A 10,847-nucleotide genomic window follows, 5' to 3' on the forward strand; every position below is an offset into this window, starting at 1 on the left:
TTGGGAAAGCAGCACAGCTTAAATCCCCATCCCCCTCTGAGCTGATCCAGGATGGACCTAAGCAGCCTGATAATTAATTTGGGGAAACTGCTGGGAGCTGCAGAAAAACATGCATCTGGTTTGACTACAATACTGAATCAAAATTGGTTATCTCAGCCAACTGTAGCAAAAATCAGATGAATCAAAACACACCCTTTGTTTCTTGTTGCAGTATTTAAATAGAATATTTGCACTGAAACCACTCTGTTAGTTGTTGTACTCTGAGGTAAAATTAAACAAATCTAGGACCTCTGTAGTAACTGCCTTTTTAAGGTTAAGTTATTCTGGCAATTAGAGTCCTGGAGAATGATAGACCAGACATGTTTTACAGGCACTTTTGACTTCTGGTATAATCCTGTCTGCTTTTATCAGACTTGTTTGAATGTACTGCTGCTTTGTTTGCTGCAATTCACTCCGGGGAAAATTAAGCTGTACAAAATCCTCTGCAAAATTGCATTTTGGCCAAAGGCCAATAGAGAAGTAAACCAAAGGACAATTAAGACTTCAGAAGTAACATATTCTTCTTTTTTTACTCTTGTAGACCGCTAAAGCGTTCCTTCCGAAAATGCTGGAGTTGAATCACGGGCATATTGTGACGGTTGCCAGCTCCCTTGGCCTGTTCAGTACTGCAGGAGTGGAGGTATGTTCAACTTCTTAAAACTGATCATTTGCATCAAAGCCCTTCGTGCTGTTGTCAGATTTGCTGTACAACTGAATGCTTAAAGCCCCTGAAGGGAAGGCAGAGGGATTTTTAGGCATCCACAGCTCAAGAGTGACTAATCCAGCTTCTTTTGAAAATGTAATGTGCCAATTAATTAAGTACTGTAATACATAACCTAGCCATTTCTCATGGTTTTTAAGCTTGCTTTCTATGAAACTATAATTGCAGGGGAGTTTGGATAATATGCAGCTCATTCTGAAATACTCTGTAGAATGATAGGAGTGGGGATCTGAGCAATTCCAGCATGCTGTCTCTTCTCCCATGCCTGCATCAACTGCAAAGTACATTTAGAGAGCAATCCTAAGCAAGTCTACTCAGAATTCTACTCAAGCCTAGTTAGTGGAGCTTGCTTCTGGGAAAGTGTTCTTTGGATGGCACTGTTGGAGGTATAGTAGTTTAAGAACTAACAAGGACAATCCTGTTGGTTCTTAAACTACTCCTGTCTAAGTCCATCAAAATCACAGAATTGCACTGCCAGTATCACAGTAAGACATTTTTAGTTTACAGAATTCAGAAGGAAAAAATATGAGAGGCATGGATGTATTGTGGAACGAGATAATCTTGTATAATCAAAATGGTATAGGGTAGCCAATTTTTGTATCTTCTAGTCTACTGTTTCTAGACTTTGCCCCAATGCTGTGTGGCCGACGGAAATGAAATGTTTGAAGGATCAGATCCAGGTGTCTACAAGGATCAGTTATTCATCTACAGTACTTGTGTACTTAATATCTAGAAACTGAAGTTTTATGTCACTTCTCTTTCCTGCTGGTGTTTTATGAAGGCACTGTTTAGCAGCCCTGTTTTTGTTCCTCCCTTATTATTCTTGCCACAACAATAATTCATAAGTCAACATTTGGGTTACATAACAGCCAATTGTGCTCAAGCAGGACAAAATCGTTTGGTGGGCAAGCAAACTAGATGTGCTAAACAAGAATTTGTTTAGACCACGTGAGCCTGGCTGCTGGAAATTTAGATTTGTCAGAAGGCATTTGTGAGGATCCAGAAGTGGGCAGTTGAGATAAACTTCCCTATCTTAAGGTAGTCTGTTGGCAAACTTGTCCAGACCTTTCCTCTTGTCTGCCTGTATCACCTGCCTGCCCTCTCTCTCTTCTCCTTCCATACACGCTTGGTATGTGATACGTTTGGTAACAGAAAGAAAGCGAACTCGCACTTCAGTATGCCTTACCCTCCTGGGACATTAACCTATAGCAGCTGTCATTTCTTATTTTGTTACACTATATTCCTTTAGAGGCAAGATTGTAGATGGCAAGAGGTATCACAACCAAAGGATGTAATGCAATTATTTGTTTAAAGGCCCCAAGTATAATGTTCTAAAGAACCGCTGCAGTCCTTGGAGCACTTAGGGAGTAAGCCCCATTAAATTAAATGGGGCTTATTTCAGAGTAAACATGCATGGATTGTACTGTAAGATTAATGGTTTTTCTTTCCCCCCCTTAGTTTCATACATTATGTTTTGTCAAAACTCCTTGAGGCAGGAGTCTCCGGTATTTGTCTCGAGACAGTTTTGTCAGTTCAGCCAGATGACTTTGCCATAGACGCAATCTTTCTTTGTATGTGTGTTGCTGCTTGAAATATAGACATTTCAGCACAAAACCACATCAAAACCATGTTTGTTCTTTGTTATAACATTTTCCATTTGGATCTAGGAACATAAAAGGATTGTTTCAAATATGTTCCCTTCTTTCTTGTTATACATTCTCACGCTTGCATTCTTTCTTAACAATCTAGGATTATTGTGCCAGTAAATTTGGAGCCGTGGGTTTTCATGAATCTCTAAGCCATGAACTGAAGGCAGCTGAAAAGGATGGTATTAAAACAACCCTGGTGTGCCCTTACCTTGTAGACACTGGAATGTTCAGAGGCTGCAGAATCAGGTAAGAAGGCTAGCTTGATTTTTCTCCATCTTTGCTCTTAATTAGGGGAAAGAGAGAGAAATGCAGGCATGTTAAATGCCACTAAAACCTGCAGTTACAGTCTGTAGCAGTACAAGATTTCTATTTTATAAGCATACTTAAAGATGCCTATAATTTTTCTCATGTAATGTGCAAACACAATTTACAATTTTAAGTTACCTTTTTGATACAGCATAAACTTCACTGTCTGACTGTCATTAGGTGCATCTACAGATCTAGAGTGAATTTTCCAATGTTGGGATATTTTAAGGGTGCACCACAAGTCAATTAAGCACTTCTTGAGTGCCACTGGTTTTAAAAGGTGAGGTAAAATTCCTCAGTCTTCTTCCCCTTTTAAATCAAAGGGCTTTAAAAATCAACATCATTTCATGTGAATCATGTGCTTTGGGTCTGTGAGCTTATTTCTAAAATTAGGTTTTGTTTCTTTTTCAGAAAAGAAATTGAGCCATTTCTTCCACCTTTGAAACCAGACTACTGTGTAAAGCAAGCTATGAGAGCTATACTTACTGACCAGCCTATGATTTGTACACCTCGCTTGATGTACATGGTCACTTTCATGAAAAGGTGATTATTCTGGAAATGCTGATTTGGCCTAAAATGTGTGGGTTGTATCCAATGAACCTGGTTACATTAACACTGGAACATTCCTCTAGTGTGTGGAGTTTTCTACCATGGCAAGAAGCTCTTCCATTAGAGACACAGAGTCATAGGGTACAACCCATAATTATCAGAGAATAATAGACTGGCAGACTTTGTAGCATAAGATTCTGTATCTAGGGCCAATGCATGAATTCCTTCTTTTATTCATGGGAGGTATTACATCCAACCACGCCACTAGCTTTTCTCTGCGGCAGAACATGCTTTTTCCTTCTCTATCTCTCAGATCTAAGAACTAAATGCTATTCTAATCTCTATACTTTCTGCAGAGAAAAGTGACAGATAAAAAGTATCCACAATCACTGATATTTTTAGGAAAGGAAAAATTAACCTCGAGGAGCCTCTTTAAAGGTAGTGGCTGCATTCATATGTCACAACAAACCTGTTTGTCCGTGACTGGCATGAACACAGCATGTTCTCATGATCATGCTCTCCTTCCTGCCTCCTCTGAGTTCCTCTCCTTGCACATAGAGCTTCCTAGTTTTGAAAGCCTCCAGTCAAATTCCATAACATCACAGTGCAGGCAACTTGGTTTAGAATACCATTCTCAAGGTGTGGCCTTAACTACAGAGATCAGTTCCCCTGGAAGAAGTGACAGCTTCAAAGGGCAGACTCCCTCACCTCTTTAGACCCTAACCCCAAATTTCCAGGAATCTTCCCAATTGGAGTTGGCAACCCTTGGTTTAATCCTTTGGTAAACCTGGAAGTTATCAGTCATGCTGTGTGCACCAGGGGAAGAGTGAGGGATGAAGTTCCTGAGTGCAAGAAGAAACGTTGTTCACACTGATCTTGGACAAACAGGGGTGCTGTAAGATCTGTCTTGAGCATCGTTTTATCACAGTAGGAGCATTCTTCTGGCGTAAACATTGTGTATGAACAGAAATTGTGTGTTGCACTCTCCTGTTTCTTTTTTAAGGAGTGTGACGTAGGCTGCATCATTAATAATACTCAGCCTTTCTATAGCACTGTCAGTGTTAAAAGCACTTTGTTCACATTATCCTGTCATCCCTATAGCAGCCCCGTAAAATAAGCCAGTATTATAAGCTGGACAATGAGAAAGGAGACAGAGGCATCTCTATCATCTGGCAAGCACTGTCCTTTACTGCTGCTGGGGCTCCTGTCTTCCCTCCCTCAACACTGTTTCCAAGCCTTCTCAGCTAGGGGAAGCCTGCTTGGGTATCTGCTCAGCTAGGGTGCTGTCTGGCATAAAACGATGGTGTCCCTGTGTCCGCCACAGGAACACTGTTGCATCTAGTTGAGTACTGGGAGAGAATGCTTGCATATACACTATTTTCCCAATCTGAAATTACTCTGGGGGAGTCTTGTTCTTCCCACTGGGAAACCTTTCTGTATTCTTTCAGTACATGTCAATCCCCATGAGCCAAATAACAGGGCTGTTTCAGGTCAGGAAAAGACTGTATAAAGGAAAGCTGAAACCTAGGAAGAGACCAGGAAGATGAAATGGCTCCGGAGCAAGCCATGGTGAATGTGGCCTTCAGGTGCTACAAGCCAGGGCTGCGGAGCCACTCAGCTCAGCAGCTCCAACAGGGGGCCTTGGCTCACCCCTTGTCTTCTGCTGCACACTGACAGAAGTGCAAAAGGAAGCACTTGGGGCGCTGGCGCTTCTCCTCATTGCCACTGAAGGGTCTGGGCCAAACAGACCCTGCGGCATTGGCAGAACTTGCTTCTGCCCACCAGTGGACCTCTAGGGCAGCCGCATAAGGCTACATTTCCATATAAATCGGCATTTCTTCAAGCTCCTTCCCACATGCCACAGTTCTGATCTGAATCAGGACCCATGTTCCATCCTGAGAATTAAGTTCCTGGTGGGGAACTCACAAGTGCATGAATGGATCTGGGGAGGACCCAGCAAAAAATGCAACATGTAGTCACTGTGATACATCTGCACTGTATATAACGGAGAGTGTAAACTGTAGTATTGTTTAAAACCTTCTTCAAATCTTCCATCTTACATTTTATAAATGTAGTAGCCTATAAATTTTGTTGTTTTTCAACCTAAATGATTCTGTGTCTGCTTTGTTACTTCAGGGTTTTGTTTACTTATTCAAGGGATGATCATGAGGACAAGGTCAGAGGTTTCAAAAGCAAATAAACAAAAACATTGCAATGTCTGTCTCAACCACTACCTTGTTTCTTTTGGCTGTTTTTCTGACTATGCCTTTTGAAGAGAGGAGTTGCTGTCCTCTGCTACTCTCATTAACTTCAGACTAGTTCAGGCCTTTAGATGTCTGTCTTTGTAAAATGAATGCCTCATCTGTAGATTTTATCAGTTACCAATTACCAAATGTACATCATGTGTTCTTAATCTTTCTTTTTCCCTCTCTTTGTAGCATCCTGCCTTTTGAAGCCGTTGTGTGTATGTACCGATTCTTGGGAGCAGACAAGTGTATGTATCCTTTCATTGCTCAACGCAAACAGGCCACAAATAACAATGAAGCGAAAAATGGAATTTAACCTTTTACGACGGACTAGCATTTGTAGCAGAATTATGATCAAAACCTACAACTGAATTGTGAAGTGCACTTGCATTTAGCTGATGCAATCATTAAAACCTTTTACTGTGGCATTCTCTTGGATCTTTTACCTGTATAGTGGGCAGAAATATAATTGTTTTTACATACTGTATATAAAGTAACTCAAGTTCTTGGAAACGTGACAGAAAAAGTGAATTTTAAAATATAGTGGTTACCTTTGGTCCTTTCAGAATTTTTGCTAAATGTACAGTAACTTTAGCCACAATACTGTTTTGTAGAAATAAGCCTATGTATGAATTCCTCCTGAGATGACCATTCAAATATAATTATTTCACAAACTGTTTTAACTTTTCTGTGGTATTAAATTATGCAGTAATTTCTAATGTAATTTAGCAGTGCAGTGTTCCAAAGGAGATCACCCAGCCTATGAGCTAAACTGTAAGGTAAATTCTCCTATGTAGCATCCGCATGTATTGATCCTAAATCTCTCCAATTCAGAAGTAACACTGATATTTCATAAACCTTTCAGAACAAAACTGTGTAATTAATCTCTTCCCATTGTGTGTGTGTAAAATGCCGTCAAGTCGCAGCCAACTTGTGGCAACCCCATAGGATTTTCAAGGCAAGAGACTAACAGAGGTGGCTTACCATTGCCTTCCTTTGCACAGTGACCCTGGAATTTTTTGTGTGGTTTCCCTTCCAAGTATGAACCAGGGTCGACCCTGCTTAGCTTCCAAGATCCTATGAGATTGGGCTAGTCTGGGCCATTCAGGGCCTCCTCCCATTACTAAGGGTGTGGTCACATGGCAAGCTTACCATGATTTGTTCCCGCTGTAGATTTGAGCAGGAATATTTTTGGGGGGTTGGGATGACCACACATCCCTCCCTGGACCACTTGCATTGTGCAATGAGGCTCCGGGCACCGTTCAGATAGCCGCGCCACCGCTTGGGCAGCACGGCTTGTTTTTTTTTAATGGCTTTGTGCATGCGCATATACACATGGCTGAATCACCACTCCCACTGGGACTCGCCATACTCCCTTGTTCTTGCAGGTCCCCGCCCCCCCAAAAAACACTAAACAAAATTAACCGGCAACGTACAACTGAGCGCTGGAGTCTATATGTGTGCTTGAATGTTTCTACATTGAATTTATTCAGCGCAGGATTGCTCATGTGCACAGCGATGGAAGCTTGTAAAAAAAATCGCGAGAAAGGCATTTGGATGACCTAATCACGATCATTGCGAGAGATGGCTGTCCAGATCAGCAAAATTGTGGATTCAAAGCGCAAATATCCTGAAAGTGCTTGATGTTCCAGTTGTAGGAAAACTCACTAGGGAACTGGGAGGATTGCGCGAGTGAGCCCACTTCAGTGCAGGAGACGGATGCGGCTGTCTGATCAGTTTTAAATGCGATAGGGAACAGCGGTGAAACCCGATCAAAATGACCGTGTGACCACGGCCTAAGATACAATTCATGACATTAACCTTTTAAACACCAGTGTTTTTAAAGCTGTCAAACTGAGATTGGCAGCCCAATCCTGTGTGTGTTTACTTGCAAAGCTGTCAAACTGAGATTTGGGATGGCAGCCCAATCCTGTGTGTGTTTACTTGAAGTAAGTTCCTTTGAATTAACAGAGTTTGCTCTCAAGTAAGTATGTATAAAATCACAATTTTAAAAGAAAAGGACATTTAAAAACTCTTTTTTTCCTCATTCACCTTCCAGCACTGTGTAATATATTTTGTTCTCTAAGCTCTGGCTTAAAACTCAAAGCAATGGAGTTAGGAGGAGAATGACTTCAAGTCCTGGTATTTGTGCCAACTAATTCTAGAGCTAAAACAATGCTGAATGCAACTTGAATGTTGGAGAATGGAAAGGTGTAAAAACTTTTTTAAAAAATGTATTCACATTGTAGAACAGGAAGACATTTTTACAATTTTTTTTGTAAAAAGAATTTTGTGCCTTCAAATTGGTAATCTGTATTAGTGGAATATTGTAAAGGTGAACTACCTCTATATCTAAATGTATACCATCTACTTGTAAATTACTATAAAATGAATCCTGTGATGACTTTTTTTTAGAATGTCATGTTAAATAGTGACCAACCTTTGTGGTGATTAAAGTGAGCCACCTTGTTCTTTAAACAATGACTTGTATGTGTTATAAATGCTAGTAAGTTTCTAGGTACCATATCAACACTGAGAAGCACAACCTCACACTCGTGCATCACCGACACTGGTATGGAGCTAGGGTAGCTAGCTGGTATCTCAGCAGAGATATTCTTTAAAAAGACCCAACTCTAAGGAGCATTAGAGGCCATTGTGACACTATCCACATTAACCAGTCATAGAGCAACATAGTGTTATTGTGCCAGTCATGTACGGGAACAGCCAACCAATGCACTTTGATGCTAGCACACTTTCCTGATGTCCCCACAGAACAAGGGAAGAGGCAAGGTGTAACACAGCACCCTCTACTTTGTGGAGAACTGTAGCAGACCAAGTAGGATTCCCCATAACTATCACTCCTTCTGGAACCATCTCATTGAACAGAACACCCTCAGATGAAAACTTGAGGACTTTTCACCAAAAAGGTTCAGGCTCCCGAGGGAGTGGAAGTGACCTGAGAAAAAACTTTTTTTGCAAGGCAAGGAGTGACACAGACATTAGGATGGCAATGAGTGAGCTGCATATTCACAGAAGGCTTTTCTATTATCTCCCCCAAGAGTTTACTGGGAGAACATATTCATGAAGGAAACATTGACCCTGAAATCAGACTTATAATCAGGTCAGAAAAAAACTGCAGGAAAGGCATAGCATTGTGGAATAGCAGATGCTTAGCATGGCTGATGTTCCTTGTTAAAGCCCTACAGGTGACTAGCTACCAGACAGCCTGGGAAGCAGTCCAAAGCACAGCTACGGTTTTGCATGATCAGAACCATACTGATTGGCTGCCTCACACTCCAGCCATTTTGCTTAGCACATTCTCATGTAGCCATCGTGTTGCTGCATCCATGAGTTCATTACCACTAGTCACTGCTATTCATCTCAGCAACGCTTGTTCTCCATTTTTTCTCTCTGTTGTAGTTTACCATATCAGGAGAGATGTGAGAGACTGTGAACCTGGAGCAGCCTGTTCTTTCTCTGCTGGAGCATGACTTCAAATATTAGATAATTAACCCTGTCCCACTATGAGTCCTATGTTGAGAAGGACAGGAGGTGGGCTTAGATCCTCACTAAAACCCTGATCAAATAGAGAGCTTAGAAACCAGGGCTATTTTTGGGCAGGAACGCACAGGAACGGAGTTCCGGCTGGCTCCCTAGTTGGCCACGCCCAGCAGGAACTCATCAGCATAATAGGCCACACCCAACAGCAGAAATCCATTAGGATTGGCTTCATTAGGGGTGTGTGGCCTAACATGCAAAGGAGTTCCTGCTATAATAAAAGCCCTGGTTTTTGACAACAAACAAGGTAAACAGAATAAGAAGCAAAAGGTGGGTGTGGCTGGATAACCACACTTCTGGTAACATGGGGGTGTGTTCTAATGTGCTAATAAACTGTGCTGGCAGGGGTGTGGCCTAATAGGCTAATGAGTTTCTGGTGTTGGGTGTGGCCTATTATGCTAATGAGTTCCTGCTGGGCTTTTTCTACAAAAAGAGCCCTGTTAGAAACAATACAGACAATGGATAGAGCTGTTCTTATTACTGCATGCTCAGAACAGGTTTGATTTTGTCAGTCACACAATTGTTAATCAGCTTGCAATTATGCAGGAACATGGCTAGAACAAGAGAATTTGCAGCAACACAGCTAGATGAACACTGGTCACTTAAGCTGTTGTTTGTTTTGTAGTCTTGGCAAATATTTTTCCTGAACTGTACATGGGGTTCATCCTTGCCACTACTCCTGTTAAGAGGGCTGCCTGCAAAGAGATAAAAGAGACACAAAAATGGTAATGAGCAATGTTCTGTGTCCATGTGTAAAGTGCTGTCAAGTAGCAGCTAAATTATGGCAACCTCAGCAAGGGGCTTTCAAGGCAAGTGATGATGCAGAGGAGGTTTGCCATTGTCTTCCTCCGCAGAGTCTCCCATCCAAGTACTGACCCTGCTTTGCTTCCAAGATCTGAGAAGATTGGGCTTTACCCTGTCGCCTTCCCTCCCAAGCAATGTTCTGTAGTAGCAAAAAATAGCACCTGGCCTCAAGCATTCTGCCTATGATATGTTTTTCTAGATCTTATATCTTCCCATTTCCCTCTGTGGGTTCCCACATTTAGAATTCACCTTTTGGGGAACACAATGTTGTCATCATCGGACCAATGTTTAGCCAACCTTTGTAGGTAATTGTGCCATAACACTGCCTACGGTTTATGTTTGGTTAGTTCCATGGGTCTTTGATGCTGCAAGGCAAAAGTGTTTGGCCACCAATTGGAATGGTTGGTAATAATGCAAATAATGTGGTTCTTTCCTCTGTTTCCCTCACCAGCATGCATGAAATTGTGTCAGCAAATATATCTTACTAGGAGTAATGCCCGTTGTGGGAAGAAATACAACGTGATCTAGAAGGAAGCTCCAGATGAGTGTCCCGACTGTGGCTGGTGGGGTGGCAGAGGGAAGCGGAAAATGGAGGGAGGCAAGCCATGTTTCTTTCCTTCTGCTTAGCTATAAGGCTGGGCTGTCTCAAGTCATTTTACTGCCCCAAGAGGGTAGAATGGGAGGACAGCCTCGTGGTAACAGATATGGTTCTCTCCACCTCTGACTTATTTTTTGAGGGGGAGGGGGGTGTTATGCAGTGGCAGCTAAGGTAGAAAAGCACCTCCTCCTGTGCCATGTTTTCTGGGTTCCAAGGGTCTGGAAAGTAGTTCCATAGCTGATTACACGGTTGTCAACTCTGGGTTGGGAAATACCAGTAGATTTGAGGGGTAGAGCCTGGGGAGGGCAGGATTTGGGGTGGGGAGGGACCTCAGCAGGGTATAATGCCATAGAATCCACTGTCCAAAGCAGCCATTG

The 10,847-nt window shown here is 42.0% G+C and overlaps 1 protein-coding gene across 1 annotated transcript in view; it reads left to right on the top strand.

Moving 5' to 3' along the window:
* The window catches only part of RDH10 (retinol dehydrogenase 10 (all-trans)), a 34,301-nt gene extending 27,852 nt beyond the window's left edge, over nt 1–6,449 (top strand). Inside the window, exons 3-6 of the mRNA XM_015416206.1 lie at nt 581–679; nt 2,510–2,655; nt 3,127–3,258; nt 5,703–6,449. Of these exons, the coding sequence (XP_015271692.1) occupies nt 581–679; nt 2,510–2,655; nt 3,127–3,258; nt 5,703–5,826 (501 nt within the window). The 3' untranslated portion in view covers nt 5,827–6,449. The remainder of the gene's footprint in view (nt 1–580; nt 680–2,509; nt 2,656–3,126; nt 3,259–5,702) is intronic.
* Nucleotides 6,450–10,847: the final 4,398 nt, after the last annotated feature.

This window comes from Gekko japonicus, unplaced genomic scaffold (assembly GCF_001447785.1).
Source record: "Gekko japonicus isolate JY-2015 unplaced genomic scaffold, Gekko_japonicus_V1.1 scaffold520, whole genome shotgun sequence".
In the NCBI taxonomy this organism is placed as follows: domain Eukaryota; kingdom Metazoa; phylum Chordata; class Lepidosauria; order Squamata; family Gekkonidae; genus Gekko; species Gekko japonicus.